General features: G+C 40.2%; 1 protein-coding gene across 4 annotated transcripts in view; it reads left to right on the forward strand.

Annotated features, from left to right (window-relative positions):
- Nucleotides 1–1,718: 1,718 nt before the first annotated feature.
- The window catches only part of Grm1 (glutamate metabotropic receptor 1), a 364,203-nt gene continuing 347,415 nt past the window's right edge, over nucleotides 1,719–18,506 (forward strand). For 3 of the 4 annotated variants that reach the window (XM_006984436.4, XM_016002929.3, XM_016002930.3), the window contains exons 1-2: nucleotides 1,719–1,828; nucleotides 3,240–4,258. In XM_006984436.4, the coding sequence (XP_006984498.1) occupies nucleotides 3,559–4,258 (700 nt within the window). In that variant the 5' untranslated portion in view covers nucleotides 1,719–1,828; nucleotides 3,240–3,558. Of the gene's footprint in view, nucleotides 1,829–3,239; nucleotides 4,259–9,714; nucleotides 9,821–18,506 lie in introns of those variants that run through there. The other variant, XM_042262295.2, reaches the window with a different exon arrangement.

Below are 18,506 nucleotides of genomic sequence, written 5' to 3' on the forward strand. Positions count from 1 at the left end.
GGACAGGAACTCAAGCAGGGCAAGAACCCGGAGGCAGCAGCTGATACAGAGGCCATGAAGGAATGCTGCTTACTGGCTTGCTCCTCATGGCTTACTCAGCCTGCTTTCTTATAGAAGCCAGGGCCACCAGCCCAAGAGTGGCAGCACCCACAATGGTCTGGTCCCTCCCCTATCATTCACTAATTAAGAAAATGCCCTACAGCCATGCCTACAACCCAATCTTATGAAGGCATTTTCTCAATTGAGGCTCTCTCCTCTCTCTGATAATTCTAGCTTGTGTCAAGTTGACACAAAATTAGCCAGTACACATAGTTACTAATTTGTAAATGGAATGCTATAACTGAGAAAAAGCTCAGAAAAAAAATCATGTTTAGAGATTATGAAGCCAGAATGACATGATCTAAAATTTAAGCTCAAATGGCTGTTAGAGGATGTGAGATACTATGGGCACTATGAATACCTTTAGCTTGCTCTTCTGAAAATTCAAACAGAATAAGTTTACCCTGTATATGAAGACTGAAACTTATGTGTTCCTCTTTCCCTTGAGTAAATATGGTTTTTTCCCCCAGAAATAAGTACTGAGACCTTTTAATCCATAGAGTACATACTTGCTTCAGTTCATCCTTTGTGGGAAAGGAGGGGCAGGGAAATCCTTTTTAGGTTGTCTAAGAAAATGGTTTAGAAATGTCTGACACTTGAGGGAAATAAAAAATAAAAACCAGAACAGGAAGACCTTCTGTTCTTGACTGGAGGCATTTCCCTTCCCAACTTCTGACAGAACACACAGTTGAAGATATACACAGCCCCATATGGCTCATCCCCTTGGTCCTGACAGGACAGCTTTCCTAATATCAAGATGAGGAGAACAAGGTGATGATCAAGGGCCCCGGCACAGGTTGGTTTCTGCTCCAAAGAGCTTTAACTAAGTGTAGAAAGGCTCCATGTCATTTGTTTTTACCTCCGAAAAAGCCAGGACTCATTCTGTTCAGTCACCCTGTCCCCAGAGGAATGTGATTTAACTTCCAGTTTTCATGCAGTAAGAGGCGACACTGTGAGACCTGTCGGGAAGGTGCTGGCAGTCTGGGAGGAATTCGGATAAGTGTTTTTCACTCCAGTGTCTTCATGTGACCTCTTGTTCTCAATTTAGATACATCTTGACCTGGAAAAGGTGGGTGTGGCTTGCCACTCCACATTTGGCTCATCCTGTTTTAGGATGTGTATGTTCTTCCTTTCCCATGTCCCATCCCCATGGAATCTCTTCCCATCTTCTTTGCAACCTGCCAACAGAGTCTTCTCCCTAGATATATACACATACTGCACACATTGCTTTTCTGAGTATGGATCTCATTTCCAGAGAGAAAAAAATATATATGTGTGAGTCCCTGAGATAAATGCAAAGAAAGATAATCACCCCCAAAACCAGCCAATTGAGCCCCTCATTCCTCTGGCCAGATATTACGGAATATCCATGTGTCTGATGGCCTCTTTAAAGCATTTCAGACAGTTCAGCAGTGGAGAAAATAATAGCTTCTGCGTTTCTTTAGCTTCTCCTCCCTTATCAAATGACTGGTTTTTATACATTAGATATTAGACAAACCTTGGGTGACCTGCTTTTTTTTTTTTTTTGAGTTTGCCTCCCTCCCCCAGTTTCTTTTTTCTTTTTTTTTTCTCCCTTGCGGTAAAATAGTGCTGAAGAAAGAGGGCACTAGTGTACAGCCCAGATCGCATCCTTGCACCGTCTGTATTGGAGCTGAGGTGTCTGCGAACCACCGAGGGCGGCTGCAGTCCTCTGACCTGGGGACCAATAGCTCTGTCTACCCGGACTCAGGTAGGTCTTGAGTACATACCCCAAAATGGCTCAGGTGAGTAGATATCTTCCCGCGGTGAAGCCCACCCCCCAAAGGAAGGTAGTGTTCTGATCTATCGGATTTTCTCTTGGATCCAGGAGGATCTTCGTTTATTTATCTCTTTTAGTCCTGCATGTCTGAGGAGCCATGGGGATCGGTGGGTGGGCGTCTGGCTGGATTCCTCTCTCTTTTGTGCCCTGCCTGCTGTGCTTTCACTCCCAGCCTGCTCCCGCAGCCCCCTTTTCATCTTGACTCTCACCTTGAGAAAGGGGAGGGGCGGGAGAGGGAGCCAACTTCAGCCCCGCAGGTGCCTCTACCCCTAAAGCAGTTGGATTGAAGTGTAAACCTGCAGAACAGCCCGGCGGAGAGAATGAGGGTGGAGAGATACTAGGGAGGCGATAGAAAGGGAGTGTGTGTGTGTGTGTGTGTGTGTGTGTGTGTGTGTGTGTGTGTGTGTGTGTGTGTGTGTGTGTGTGTGTGTGTGTGTGAAGAAGGCGAAGGAAAGAGGCAGAAAGAGCGAAGGGAGGTCAAGATTTCCAGCGTCTTTGAAGGCGCTGCAAGGAAAGGTGTCTCCACTAGCATGGAGCGCTGTCCAGGGTTCTGACCGCGTAGAGGCTCAGGCTGCTGTGCCAAAGGCGACCCCCTCATGCCCAGCTGCCTTTCTTCCATTTCTTACAGCGATGCAAAGCCACAAAGGTTCCGGTACATAGGCGGATGCAGGATACCCCACTCCTCTCCAACCCCATCTCGAAAAACAAGTTATCTATTTTACTTCTGCTGGAAGCCTCGTTTCTTAGGGGGTGCAACATACCAAACCCCAAGACAGGGAGACTACCAGGCGTTGCCTTAGTAACTAATACGGCTTTTTCACAAGCTGTCGCATTTACATTTACTACTAAAATTGTGTGTCAGGGTCTCTTCAGCCCTTAAGTGTTAAAGTAAAAGGTGCTTCCATTGTTTGCGTTGCTTTTAAAAGAGCGCTTCTACCTTGCAAAGAGTTCCCAAATTTTCTTCTGGGAAAAAGTTGGTCTTTTCAAATCTGGGAAAGTTCTCTTAGGTTGAGGGATTTAGCTCCTCCCCTCTTCCCCTCTCCCTCCCCTTGCTGCCCCCATCACTGGAGAAAGCTTGGTAGGTTTGGAGGAACAGAGAAGGGACCTGAGGTTGGAGGAGGGGGCGGGTCAGCAGGGCTCTGCACCTCTCAGGACCCCAGTAGCGAGCGAACAGGGCACAACACTCCAGTCCCTGACCAGAGCTGCCTCTCTAGCTGTTTCTGAAGAATGTGTTGAGGTCAATTGGACGGGGACAATAGTTAGTTAACATCACAGATCTCAGAGTTTAAACACAATTCCTCCGATGACCTGGCATTGACTGACTTCCCTCTTTCATCATCAGCGTCCAGCTCACGGCCACTAACACGCAGCGCATTGCACACCTGATCTACACACCTTCGGGCACCAGTGAAAAACCGGGACTTGATTTCCTCTAAGAACGCCCCCAGGGTGTGGGAGCGGTCGCGGAGGACCAGCCAGAGGAAGCGGAGAGGAGAGAGGAGGTGGTGGAGGCAGAGAAAGCGTTGAACCAGCTGTGCTGGTCAAAGACACGAAGCTATAGAAAGGCAGCGGCGGACGTCTGGGTGGTTCACGCTGGGAACCTGCAGGCAGGACCGGCGTGGGAACTCGGCTGGCCCGCGGTGTACCGCGTCTCCGCCACAATGATCCGGCTCCTCTTGGTTTTCTTCCCACTGATCTTTTTGGAGATGAGCATTTTGCCCAGAATTCCTGACAGAAAAGTATTGCTGGCGGGTGCCTCGTCTCAGCGCTCCGTGGCCAGAATGGACGGAGATGTCATTATTGGAGCCCTCTTCTCAGTCCATCACCAACCTCCAGCAGAGAAGGTACCCGAGAGGAAGTGTGGGGAGATCAGAGAACAGTATGGTATCCAGAGGGTGGAGGCCATGTTCCACACGTTGGATAAGATCAACGCAGACCCGGTGCTCCTGCCCAACATCACCCTGGGCAGTGAGATCCGGGACTCCTGCTGGCACTCTTCCGTGGCTCTGGAACAGAGCATTGAGTTCATCAGGGACTCTCTGATTTCCATCCGAGATGAGAAGGATGGGCTGAATCGCTGCCTGCCTGATGGCCAGACCCTCCCCCCAGGCAGGACTAAGAAGCCTATTGCTGGAGTGATCGGCCCTGGCTCCAGCTCTGTGGCCATTCAAGTTCAGAATCTTCTCCAGCTGTTCGACATCCCACAGATTGCCTATTCTGCCACAAGTATAGACCTGAGCGACAAAACTTTGTACAAATACTTCCTGAGGGTGGTCCCTTCTGACACTTTGCAGGCAAGGGCGATGCTTGACATAGTCAAACGTTACAATTGGACCTATGTCTCCGCAGTCCACACGGAAGGTAGGCACTATATCTGGGAAAGAAAACCACCAAGAGAGTCAAAGAATTGCATGGTTTGTGCCCAGGAACGTAGTGTATGTAGTCTCTGTTTATTTCTAGCACAGCGGGAAGCTGACTTTACCCTTCTCAGTGCACGCCCACCTAGGCATTGCTTTTTATCTTCTTTTCTTGGTAATTACAGTGCAGTAAAACCGTATTCCAGGGTGTTTTGGGGGGTGGGTATAAAAGATATGAAAACTGCATGCAAAGGTGTCCAACTGTAGATTTGACTTACAGATCTTAAGGTGGTTTACCCTCATAGTCTGTGTTTGTATTTGGTAGGCTTATGGGTCCAAGGTAAAGGTACTGGATTTCCCTTCAATGAGTGGCCAATGCTTTCCCAAGCTTAGCAGGCTATCAAAGTGAGTAATTCACGCACGCACACCCTACTCCCTGTCTTCTACTGTGGATTTGAAATGTGAGCTTTATCTTAAACATCTGAAAGTAGGCTCCATTGTCCTCTGGTGCTCCTTCTCTCTCTCTCTCTCTCTCTCTCTCTCTCTCTCTCTCTCTCTCTCTCTCTCTCTCTCTCCATACACACACACACACACACACACACACACACACACACACACACACACAAAACTTCCCTGGGAATGGGGTATTCACTCATCTTCCTTAGGATATCAGAAAGGAAAATTTAAAATTCTGGAATATTTTAAACATTTGTTTATTTTCCCTTACTTCATGTGCCAAAATCATAACCCCCTCCCCCACTCCCCAATTACCTTGTTTTTATGAGAAATGGTGCTGAGAATATCTTGGAGTTGAGTTTGGGCTTATAGTTTTTAGCATCATGACCTTGCTCTTCAGAATTTAAAGAGAGACCGTTGATAAAACGCCAACAAAAGGAGAGCAGAGATCAGATTTAAAATGGCTTTTGAAAAATGAAGTAGTCTGACCCGAGGTTAAGGCTTTGGTTTTTTTCAGAACACTATAGATGTGATTTCTTGGAGACTTCTCACATAAAAGGTTTTCTTTACTCTATTTACTGAAGCTTATATGAAGTTTTGGCTAAAATGAGAATTTTGAGCTCATCGATTCTAACTTCCCCTAGAGGGTTTATAAGGAAACAGAGCACCTGGCTGAAATTAACTTCTAAGACAACAATTCACAAGTATTTATCTGGCATATACAAGAGATTAAAAAGTAATGCAGTCATATTTCTTAAAATCAAAATAGCGAAAGAAAGGACATAGACATGGTTTCACTAAAAACTGGTCAATGTTCAGTCACCAAGTGTGTGCTGGCTTTAGTTGATGTCAACAGATCTGTCAATTAAGGAAACAGAGTTTTCCAAACTAATGTAGATTTACACAGAATTCCAGACTTGGCTGATGGAAAAAAGAAACAAAAAACTTCCTGTTTCCTGACCCTTGCTCCTGAATCTTGGCTTTTAGTGATGCCTTTTCATACCTCTTTTGAATACAAACTAATCGCTCTTTAAACTGCAACTTTGAATCCGGCAGTTAATTATTTACATTTTAAGGTTTAAATGCCAATTTACTACATTTGAGCATTACAGTTTCTTCTAGTGCCTAGGTAGACCCTTCAGTAAGCACAAGTTAAAATGTGTGAAACACCAGTACTGGAGAGATCAATCGACAAGGAATAGCAAAACCCAAGTTGATGTGATTCATTTGAACATTTAATATTCTTCCTCTATTGACCTTAGTAATTGCTTACTATTATCAGAGTATGAGTTCTTTCTTCAGGAGGGAGTGATAATTCATCATTTTTATAGTAGCTTTATTTCCCAGATTACGTTTTATTTGGGGGAGGAAGACAATAGGAGACCTTCGCCTCTTAAGTCTGGGTTTCAAAAGAATTATGTTACTAAAAATAACTGCAAATCATGATTTTTTTTCTGACAAGAGAATCATGTTTTGGAAATGTATTTGACTTGGGTTTGCTAGTTTTGTTGAGAAAATACCTACCTGGATTAGCTTGGGTTGCTTTGTCCCTTCCTGTCTTCTGATTACTGTTATATGACAAGGAAGGTGTCTCCACATTGTAATTAATTCCAAGCTACATCTTGCTCACAGAGCATCATCACTTAGATACACATCTTTCTTCCTTTCAATGGGAATTGGTTTCTCCTTTTATAACACGTTTTACCTGTGAAAACCAAATTGCTTTTACATTCTTCAAACTCCAACGAAATTTTGTATGAGCTCTTTCGAGTAAGCACCAACTGTAAATTTATTTTTTCTGAGGCTCTGCCCTCTGCTTCTCAGGGACTGTGGTGTACTTCCTTGGTTCACATAGTAATTTTCCTGCCTTCAGACTGATGGGGTCACCTCCTGGTGGCAGTTTCCTGTCAAGAAGCTGTGAAGACCACATACCAGGGATGTCTCTGCCATCTGGGCACTCTTCATCAAGGAACACTGCTAGTCTCAATATATGAGTTTGGAGCTTAGAAATCCTGGGGCCTCTAGTGACCTTTATTTTACCTTTCCTTTCCAAATCATCCACTCACTGGTCAATTTACCACAGTTTGTTTTATCAGGAACAAACCTAGCACAGTTCATATTGGAAGTGGCTGCACTGGTGTAACTTGATTTCTATAATTAATTTTGATGACTTTTAAAAAAAAGTCATAGGATGGGGGTATATGTTCATTGTCCTGATCGTTTTATATTAAATTATCACTTTATTTTACAATGAAATAAGCCTTGAGGTATTTTCTGTTTTGTTTTTCATCACTGGAATTTAGTAGTTACATTCTTTTACATGGTTTTCAAGCTTCCATTATTGGTACTGAACTCTCCACAACAACTGTCATTTTAACTGACAGGAGAGAGAAATGGTGCACATAAAGTTCTTTCACCTGAGGCTCCAGAAGCCATTCTTGATTGCTTCCTGAACATTGCTGAAGAGGAAGAGGGGTATTGAAGCAGTAGACCCCTGTTTTTGTACCAACAAAATTCAAATCCACTCTGGATGCTCACTTGAGATGTGTGTCTTTAAATATGCTATGCACGGAGTACTAGAAGGACATTTTATTCCATTCTTCTGATGAAACAAAGATTGCTGGGCAAAAGTCAAATCAATCATTCCAAAAGGCTGGATAAACCAACTTTTAAAAGTAACAATTTCAGGTGATTAAGTCCAAAGCTTTGAGAAAGTTCATTAACTTGTTCTTTGAGTTTGTAGCTTTAGCAAGTTTTCTTTAGGGTTGGATTTATTTCCGTCTGCTTTAAGACTTTTATTCTTAGGATTTTGTCTTAGGGAGGCAGATAAGCAGTGATTTTAATGATGATGTTTCCATTCTGCAAATGTCCACCTTAAGATTACTTCTTGAGTAGTTGCGTTTCATTTTGGTGCCACATTTCTCTTGATATGTATTTATATTTTATATGCAATTGGTCTTTTTTGTTTGCTTCTTTTCAATATTTGAGTTTTTTCTTTTTTTACAAACATTTTTCTACTTGAGGTAAAACAATTTAAAAATATCATGGTATTAGAGGAAAATCCTTCTAAGTTATAGATACATAAATTAAGCATGATTTGTCTCACAAAATTACATATACTAACTTCTGCTTGAGGGTGTCTATTGTCATGGTTCCTGTTCATTTTTCAGGATCTTTCTTTTATTGTCATGATTGCAATCTATTCCACAGGAAGTTCTACCATGAGTTGCTCTATTTTTTCATATAGCAAGGAATAGTAGTGTCTTGAAAGATTATTTAGACCAACATGTGAAAGATGCTAAAGCTAACACCACTCTTCCCCCATTCAATCTCTAGACCGTCTAATTGTAGAAGGATTCTAATGAGATGATTTAGGAGTTAATTTCAGAAGCACACGACTCAGTCATTTTCAAAACCCCTGAAGCTGATGCCCTGAAGTTTGTAGCATTTCCCCTCTGCTGACTAAGAGTCATTTGAGACAACCCAGACTCCTCTTCTAGCTGACATTTATCATCACTCGATTCTCTCCTCACAAGTTCATTTACTCATCTTTTTTTTCCTAATGCCTTTTGCTGATTTCAAGCAGATATTACACAAATTAATATCTCAAAAATCTCCTAAAATTTTGCATTACTACCAATAGCCATATCTTGCTTCCTTCTATCTTTGAGCATCTGTTAATTTTTGTTACTATTACTGCAATTATATACAAGAATAGAATTGTGATGTTTCTTTTTAAGTATACATTTATTTTTCTTAATAAAGCTTTTGTAATCTTGGTGAATTTTGTAATTCACCCAAGCATCCCAGCCCTATGCCATAATATACACTAAAACCTGAATAAAATATCAGGTGTGAAGTCTTATACTATACAGTGAACTACTTGCTAGATACTGTTGACATTCACTTAGGCTAATGTGAATTGCCTTAGGAGAATGTTCTTCTACTCCAAACCATACCACCTGGTGGTATCTATACTAGTAATCTGTATTACTATGTGTAATTTACATGAAGAGTTATTGCAACAGATATTCAACAGACATGAGCATTAGCTGCATAAAAACTGTAAGATTTTTGAAGGAGGTTTCAGTTACCAGCTAGTTTATGGTCTAAAGAGGCTGGAGTTGACCACATGTGAAATAATCAACAGGCATTCAACTAATCAACTAATCATTGCAGCTTTGACACTTGGGAACACAGTTCACCAATGTTTAGGAAACACTGAAAGAAAATATTTTTTAGTATAATTATTAGCTGGAGACAAGGGAATTTTCGTTTAGCTTTTATTCCAGAATATAACATTTCTAAAAGGTAGCTGCAGCATTGAAAGTCTATGGCAGAGAAAATAAGCAGGTGTAATTACTTAGAGTTGTGAGTATGGGCCAGGAAACTAAGGACAGATGTGGATTCTTCTTAGATTCTTTGAGTATTTATGGACACAAAAAAGGACAAGTAATGGAGGATCTTGCCATGTGTCAGTTTGGGTTTCAAGAAAAGCACATCTAAGTCAAATTTAACCTGATTCAAAGACAACTGACTTGAATCTGTCATTAGCAAGATAAAAGGTGTGAAAGAAAGACAGAGAGGGGCCTAATTTGTGATTTACTAAGAGTATTTGCATCCAGGTAGACCCTTGTTTTCATCTAATTCATTCACCCATATATTTTATGCTTGTGCATTAGTTTCTTCAAACCCCAACCTTCTGTGTTTAATGTTTTAGATGGTGATTTTTGAAAACTATACTACATAATTTCCTAGTTTATATTAGAGAGAGCAAACTAGACATTTTCTTTGAAGACACAAATAATCATAAAAATCAGGTGTTACTTTGTGCCTAGATATAGTTTATAAACACATTTATTTTTAACACAAGCCATCCTGTGTTTATACCTTTGAATGTGTGTCTTCATTTTCTCTTATGTTGGCTATATTTATCAAACCCATTCTCTACGTGCTAGCTTTCATTGTCAACTTGACACAGCCTAGAGTCTTCTGAGAGGAGAGCCTCCATTGAAGACTCACCTAGGTTAGAGTGATGTCTGTGCATGCCGGTGGGGAACTGTTTTGAGTATTAATTGATGTGGGAGAGGCCAGCACACGAAGTAATTTGGTGAGTACCTACAACCAAAGGGCGGGTGTTGCTTTGTAGTTCAAACTATTCTGATTTCTACATTGGAAGCAACATCTCATCAAGGTTGTCAATTTTCATTGAAACTGTAATTGAAAAACCAGATTGAAGGCAGAATATAAAGCCTTGTCAAAATGATCTCTGTTTCATCCATCTGAGAGTTATCATCAGACTTTGAATTTATGTAGAAATATTTGCTTCTTTTATGTATTCAACATTTTTATAAGTATCTACACTTGGAATTTTAACTTACATATTTTTTTTTCATTTTTACAGGAATATTTGCCTTCTTAACTTGCTTGTACTGTTACATCAAATACAATAGTAGTATTTTGTGAAAAGTGTTTATTGATTCAAGAAGTAATTTGATGCTAAGAAGTGCTCATGTATTGATTTTAGGATTTTCTCTTTTGCTAACTTCATAGCCAATAAGTTACTGATTTGGGGGAACAATGATATTTAGATACTAATTCCTTAAACAATTCAAATAAAATCCTTAACCAGCAAGTGAAACAAAATAATTTGAGGAGCATAAATTCTTTGGTTACTAAATAACCATTCTTTTTCTTTTAATGTCAGAGTCCCATTGTGTCTAGAATTCAGTGTAGCCCGACTGACTCAAATTCAAAACAATTCCCTTACTTCGTCCTTCTAAGTGGTAGGAGAATAGACGCTACATCTGGCTTATTTCCTTTCTAATGAACTTCAGTAATGAATACATGAGTCATTTATAAAATCACATACTTTTCTGGGTTTTAGGATTATAACTTGAAATAACAATAAAAACAACAACTGTTATCATTACTACTACTATTATTGTCATCAAGAGCCTCAAAATACTAGAAGAACTAGAAACAAATGAGTAGTTATAGGCCCTTGGATTTCCTTTTTAAAATCATATTTGGTCAATTTCTGAAATAGATTCCCAAAGGATTATGGAAAATACTATGTGCACCCCAGTTTTATTTGTAAACTAAGAATGATGCTTAGTGTGACATTACTGACTTTATAGCAGTGTTTTGTAAAACAAAGAGCTGGCATACGTAGCTACTATTCAGTTACCTTTGATAAACTCATGGGTATTGAGCAAGTAAAAGAAAACCAGTTAATAGTATCTGCCTGCTTGACCCCAAACCTAGAAACTGAAGGTGAAATGAACATCATGGTTAAAAGTACAGAATTTGGCATAGATTTCAAAAACCTTTTTCATGTTTCAAATAAGTAAACTAGGGCCACACAGTGATATAAATGACACACCCAAGGCCATGACATTCATTGGTAGCAAAGCCAGTAGTCATTTAGATTTGTGTTAGACATTTTCTCAAACCCATGGTTATTTGAAGCTCACATGACCCATCCTTGTAGTCTGTCTGCCTATAATGTCCTTGTCATTTCCTCCAGCTTCATTGTACCCAACTATCCTGTTGCAATTCAGAAGCTCCTGGGAGGTACCTCTCTACTCTGCAAACTCATTCTCACAGCTGAGTGTCATCCTGTCAACATCAATTCTTGCTTTAGTTGTGGGTGACTGTAACATTCATTGATACAATCCTTGTCTGTGCTGTTAGTTGATATCAACTCCATGTCCTTTGCACTTACTCCAGGAACCCCTTGCCCTGACCACATTCGGCATGTTGATATTACAAAACATGATCTACTCTTGAACTTGAACTTGCAAATAGCAGAAAGTCTTTGAACAACACAGTGTCCTTTCCAACTTATTTTGTTCCCAAGTTTCTTGCTTTAACCTTCCACATATCCATGGAAGGTCTGAATCACATTTTTTTTTTTACTTGATCTGGCTCTGATTTTACATCTGAGCAGCTCTACCCTGGTATATGTGCTTGTTAACCATCTTGTAGATGGGCCATCTTCTGTCATTGTCTCAGAGAAAGGAAATGAATTTCAATTTTGAGTAGTTATTCCATATAAATTTACATTTCGAGGAAATTAGAAATCAGTCACTAAGTTTCCATCCAACAGGAGTAAAAGCTACAAAAGAAAATCCCATAAGCTTGTTGTGCTGATGAAAGACAGTAGTGCTAATAAAATGTTACATGTCATTATTGTTGTCAGATTTCCTAGTAATTCAAATTAAGAGTGTCTTAGCATAGCTGAATCTGTGCGAAAAAATTATGGGCTATTTTGAGGGCAGGGGTGTGAAAATAAAGAGGAGTGAAGTATATCTTGATGATTTGTTAACATTGATTAGCACATTCCACTCTCTTTTCATAATAATCATATCACTGATGGTGTTCTTAAGTCTAAGCCCTTTGTTTAGTCAGTGTCTTTCATAGCTCTTACCAACCCCAAGTCAGTATCTCTGTTGTCTGACAATAGTATTTTTTGAGAAGTGTGATCAGGCTGGCCAGGAATTCTTGAACTCGAGCAATCCCCTGATTACTGTCTCCTGAATAGCTGAGTGCCTGCCATATTTCATACTTTTTATGGTTAAATGGAAGTGGAAAAAAGCAATAAGCAAATTGTCAATAGTATGTCCAATAGTGAGTCCATTTATAGTAAGATTTCTAAGATGTAGTTAGGTATTGAAATAGTGGAGACAATTTATGATAGACAAAAAAATGAGTCCTCTGTTCCTGAACAAATATGCAGACCACTTGTTATTTTTACTTTTTTTGTCAACAAATATTGGTTTGTTGGTAAAGAAGAGTCATGGCCAAAGTTCTAAGTAAAATAAATGCTTAATTGGCACTTTCTCTGTGCCTGAAGTCTGCTATAGTGATTGAAACACAGGGACTTAAGAAAAATAGTCCTTCTATTTCATTCACCATGTAGCAAGTAGCATTTTGCTTATATAATATGGCCATAGAAACAGGTAGTAGTTAGGGAGAGAAGAGTGACTTGGGAAAGAACGGAAAGAAGCACTTACAGGGGCCTTGCAGTGATATATCTATGCTTGACTCCATCAGGAAAAGATGAGGAGTGATATGAGTATAAACACTGATATAGAATACAGTGAGAACCCACAGAACTCAAAAAGTTGCTAATTATGGAGAATATGGAGTTGAGAAGGGAAGAAAGGCCTTATGATGAAATACACTCACTAAGCCAAGGAATTCAGATTCAGACTGTATTTTGAACAAATGTTGAACCTATGAAAAGTTCCAGGCACAGAGAAACTATGAAGATATTTTTGATTTGGAAAATGGTGCTTTGAAGCTTTAGTGAGTACAGAGTATGCAAAGGACTCAAGGAAACTATGAAACATGATAAGAATATATGTTTTGTTGGAGCATGTGGTGTAGAAAAAACTAACTTAGTTAATATATCAATTTAGTCTAGAGATATTAAGAGTTTCACTAAAGGAAATGAATGGATTTAACAGACATACATTAGGTAAATTAGAATTTAGAGCCTGAGAAGTTCTGAAGGTAAAAGAGAAAGAAGTCTAGAATGCCTCCAAGCATGGCATTTTGTAGAACTAAGTATGAAATAAATGAGGAAGCACAGTTTTAGACTGGTTGAGTCTTATGTGTTTATGGGAAAATGAAGTCAAGAGATTCTATAGTCCCAATTTCTGGAAAAGGAGGTAGATTTGAGATTTGTCAGCAGACACTGAGGACAAACCTACAACATATGATTAGACTGCCAAGAGACAAGAAGTAAAGATGGAAGACAGTCAAGGGAAGTACGTTGGGGAAAGTAAGAATGAATAAGAGAGTCAAGAAAAGTTGAAGGAGAAAGATAAAGAACCACAAAAACTAGACATTGTGGATGCCAAAGGAAAAGACAGTTGGATGTAAATAGAGCTGACAAGAAAGGGGCTGTGAAAATGGTATCCTGTACTAGTATTATCCTAACTCTTGGATACTACTATAACAACATACCTGAAATTGGATAATTTATGAACAACATTAAGTAACTGCCTAACTCATTTATTTATTTATTTAGAGATAAGGTCTCAGTACATAGCCCTTGATGGCCTAGAACTTAGTACGTAGACTAGGATGGCTTTGAACTCATAGAGATCCAGCTGCCTCTGCTTCCCAAGTGCTGCGATTAAATGAATGAACCACAATACCTGATGTTAAACAACATAAATCAGTTCTCACAATTTGGTCAGGAAGATAGAACCCTCATAACTTCTACACTTCCCCAAAGGCCCTACTTGAATGCCATCACAATGCCATTAAGCTTTATTCCACATAAATAGTAAGGGAAGTCCAGACCACAGCAAGTGGCTCTCACTTTTGCCTAGCCTCAACCCTTCCAGTATTCTGGGGTCTTCTAAGCTAGCTGGCATGGCTGAGGATAGGAGGAAGTGGAGGCTGACAAAATGCCATCTGGTTCCTAGAAGGCCTGAGCAGGGAAGGTGTAGGGCATAATGGCAGGTAGAGAGAAGCAAATACCCTACAGGACTGAAAGGCTTGGCAGTTTTAAAAGCTTCTGGAAAAGAGTGCCTGGGAAGGAAAGATCAGAAGATAACCCATGAAGTAAGGGTCCTGAGGAAGCAAGGGGAGATCTTGTGTGGCCATAGTCTTTCCTCTGAGTAGTAGGGTAGATAAGTTTGTGGAAGAGGAGGAAATAATTGAAGACAACATTTGATGGCCTGGGTTGATCCAATGGAAAGGTAGAAAGGAAAAAGCAAGCAGACCCTAGGAGGGCTCATCTGAGACCACAGGGCACAGTTTCAGCAGCGTTGGCTCACACTGTTTTAGTACTTGATCCATCAAGATACAGTTCCAGATATAAGAAAGGAGTCCCAGCTTTCCTGGATTTTCATTATCTTGACCACCTGCTGGCCCAGTATCCCCAAAACCAAAATCTTCCTTTGCCTACCAGAGAGATCATAGCCTCGAATTCTCCTCTATACGGCCCTTGCCAGAAGACCAGATGAGGGAATGAATGTATACTATGTCTTCTGATCATCATTGTTATCAACCTCTCTTCATAAACTTAGGTTTCCAGAACATTATATACCTAACTTTGCTTAGTCTTCCTGAAGAATTGCCTTTTCTAAACTGTGTGTTAATGTTTCCCTTTTTCATTTATTAAAGGTCAGATTTTTCACATTTTTGTTGAACTCATTACTGTGTTATTCAATCCCCTTAGATAAACTCCATTGTCAATAAACTTGTATGCCTTAATTCCATGAAACCATTTGTTTCTCTTGAAGAGGTAACACATCATATCTTGGTTGGTCATTAGAGTATCACATTTACTATTTTTCTTTTGTCTATGAGGAAACTCAAAACTAAATGCTATGCTTAATCGCAGGAAGCATCCTAGATTACATAAGTAGATACTAGCTTCTTCCACCACACTTCAAAAACATTATTTCCACACCTGATTATATAATTGTAAAATGCCTCAATTTTATTTTTCAGGGAGACGGAATATTAATAACATGAGTAAAGATGACCATCATGCAGGTGCAGCTGGGAATGGCCGCTTCTACATATTGTGACGTGTCAGAGGCCATTTCACACTCACAGTTTAAAAGGCTAAATTTGGACAAAACTTTTCCTTTTAAACTAACTAAATTTTCCCTTTGACAACTCCATGTGTGTATACAATGCATTTTAATTATTCTTATCTCTCACTCCACCTCTCTTATTTTTCTGAGTCCTGTTAATCTCCACTCTTCCCAAGCCCCGCCCATCTTTTGTTTTGTTTGTTTCGTGGTCCAAGATTTAGCCAGGGAGCCTCTTGTCGGAAGCCTGTGTCCTGCTCCAGACTTTAAGCAGGCACTGGGGATTGAACTCCAGTCTTCTTGCTTGGACAGCAGCCACTTTAATGAGAGAGCCACCTCACAGCACAAGACTTTTCTATGCAGAGAAGTACAGAGGAGGGTTTGAGTAGTGGCCCTGTAACAAGGGAGAGCCACCTTTGTGCGGAGTCGTGAAACCATCCTTCCCTGGCATGGGTTCTTTGAGCATACACACATATTATCTCCCCCAGCACACTCTGGCACCTCCTCCTTGCTTGTACTTCATAGTTAGTCCTGTGTTGGGAACATTCCCTTTTCCATGTGCAGCACTGAGGGGGCCCATTGTGGCCCTGGTGGATTTGCAGAACTTCCTTTTCAAACCTACTTCTCAACCTCAGAAGAGAATGGATTTGTAAAGTGCTGTTTCAGTGACTCACTCAGAGAAAACATGCATTTTACCAACTTCTAAATTTCCCTGTGTTTTTCTGGACTTCCTGGATCATAACTCCTTATAGACTGGTGTCTTAGTCAGTGTTCTGTTGCTGTGAAGAGACACCATGACCACAGCAATTGTTCTAAAGGAAAACTTTTAATTGGGACTGGCTTACAGTTTCAGAAGTTTTGTCATGGTGGGAAGCATGGTGGCATGCAGGCCGACATGATGCTGGAGAAAGAGCTGAGAGTTCCATATCCAGATCCACAGGAAGCAAGAAGAAAGAAGGCCACTGGGCTTGGCTTGAGCTTTTGAAACCTCAAAGTCCACTCCCAATGACACACTTCCTCTAACAAGGCTCCACCTCCAAAGAGTGCCATGCTGTGGTCACCAAGTATTCAAATCTATGAGTCTATGAGGGCAGTTCTCATTCAAAGTGCCACAGTTAGCATCTGGCCTTACTCAGTGTGTAGGTAGACTGAGGACCCACAGTGCTATCATCTACATCATTCTCACCTGAGCTGAGGGTAGCAGGATTTACTATTATATTATTAGTATATTACTATTATGATGACACATCTCTTTATTCTGCAGAGGAGGGGTTATTCATTAATGTATGCAAGACCTGAGTTACTCTTTGGAGTAGGGGGCTAGAAATGACAAACAGGAAATTGTGAAAAGATGAGTTTCATTTTTTCTTCTATGTTGGTGCACTCTCAGGGAAAGTTCAGTGTGTGAGATCCTTGCTCTGCAATTTTTTTTTTTTTTTTTTTTTTTTTTTAGTTTTTCGAGACAGGGTTTCTCTGTGTAGCTTTGCGCCTTTCCTGGAACTCGCTTTAGAGACCAGGCTGGCCTCGAACTCACAGAGATCCGCCTGCCTCTGCCTCCCGAGTGCTGGGATTAAAGGCGTGCGCCACCACCGCCCGGCCTTGCTCTGCAATTTTAAAGTAAAATCTTACTTGAAAAGAAATTGCTTATTAAAAAGTAAAAAAAAAAAAAAAACCAAGGGAGTGATTAATTTTTGAAGTGCTTATATTCTCCCTTTCAGTGGATTATTTTTAGGCTCTCAAGGTGCAGAACAAGGTACCAGCAGAATCCTCTTAAACTCTACTGTGTCAACAGATGACCCAGAACTCATTAAGCCACAGATTCTGATATGCTGGGTCTGCCGTGGGCCTTCGAGTCTGTATTCCTTATAGGCTCTCAGGTGCTGGTCCATGGAGCAGCACACTGTGACACAGACCCTCTGGAAGCCCTTTGTGACCATGAGCTTTTTATGATACTATGTATATGCTATCTCACATATTTATGAATAATTTCCTTCACAGTCATCTATGTGTCAAATGCCATAATACCTGATGTCCTAGGTCGCTAAATTAAACAGAAAATATCTTTAATAATATACCTATTCCAAAATTATATTAAAGTTATTTATCTAATCATTTTTTTTACATTCAGTGATTTTTAAAAAAAAATGCATCAGCTAGTGCAGATAACTATTGCATGTGGCCTTGTAGCTATTCAAATTTCTGGATATATGAAGACCTTCTCTCAGGAGGATGCCATTCCCTGAGGTAGAATATCATTCCTGGTCAGGTGTGAACTGCTTCAGGGCAGGGTGAGGCCTCAGCTTGGTTTTGTCACTGATGTGTGTATTCCCAACACTTAGAACAGTGCCATTCACCTTGCACACACTTAGTACGTGTTCACTGGGATTAAGTCCATTTCCAATGTGCTTTCTACTTTAGTTCAGGGTTTGATGACTTCAGAGTTTCCATGGTGTCACATTGATTCTTCCTGCCTAAAGGTGTAAATAAGAATCCAGTGAGATAACAGACTAACAACTCAGTTTTCAAAACCCAGAAACTTTGGAAGCTTTTGGGTTTTTATAGAATGCTATATAAATTATTTTTTCTTTTAATTTTTTTCTTCATAAAAGTGTAATACAACAAAGAAAAAATCCAATTAATTTAATATTTTGTGGGTAGAGTCTTCTTAATATAATATTCAGCTTTAACCTTTCTCATAATTAGGGAAACTTCACCACATTTGTTGTCGATTAAAAACATTGGGTGTTATATTTTTTTTCTCCTATATGATGGTTGGTATGTGGGTAACCTGTATTCACCTTGGATTTGATACCAATGAGCAACGAGTGTGTATGGTATGGGAGGATTTGGTTTCATAGTACCTCCTCCGACAGATGTCTTCATGGCTAGACAAGCCAATGAATTCCTTTCAATCTTCCTTCTCAGCTGTAGAGAGTCGGCCATGCCCCCTTTTGCATCTTTCTGAAGCACCATGAAGCTTGTATCAAGAATGGTGAGTTGCATCCCATTCTAATACAGCTTAATTAGAATTTCCTCATTTCCTTCAATAATTGCTTTCTGACATCTGCATGTTCCAGAATGTTATAAGCCATTGCCACTGTTCAGCATTTATTTAAAATGGTAGGTTTTGTGTCAAAGGAGACACACTTCAAAGTCTCTGGTTTGGAAACATCTAGGTTAGATGACTTATAAGGGGTTGCAGATAGTTGCTACGTGAGGCGAGTCTTTTCTTGT

Source organism: Peromyscus maniculatus, chromosome 16, assembly GCF_049852395.1.
Source record: "Peromyscus maniculatus bairdii isolate BWxNUB_F1_BW_parent chromosome 16, HU_Pman_BW_mat_3.1, whole genome shotgun sequence".
Taxonomy (NCBI): domain Eukaryota; kingdom Metazoa; phylum Chordata; class Mammalia; order Rodentia; family Cricetidae; genus Peromyscus; species Peromyscus maniculatus.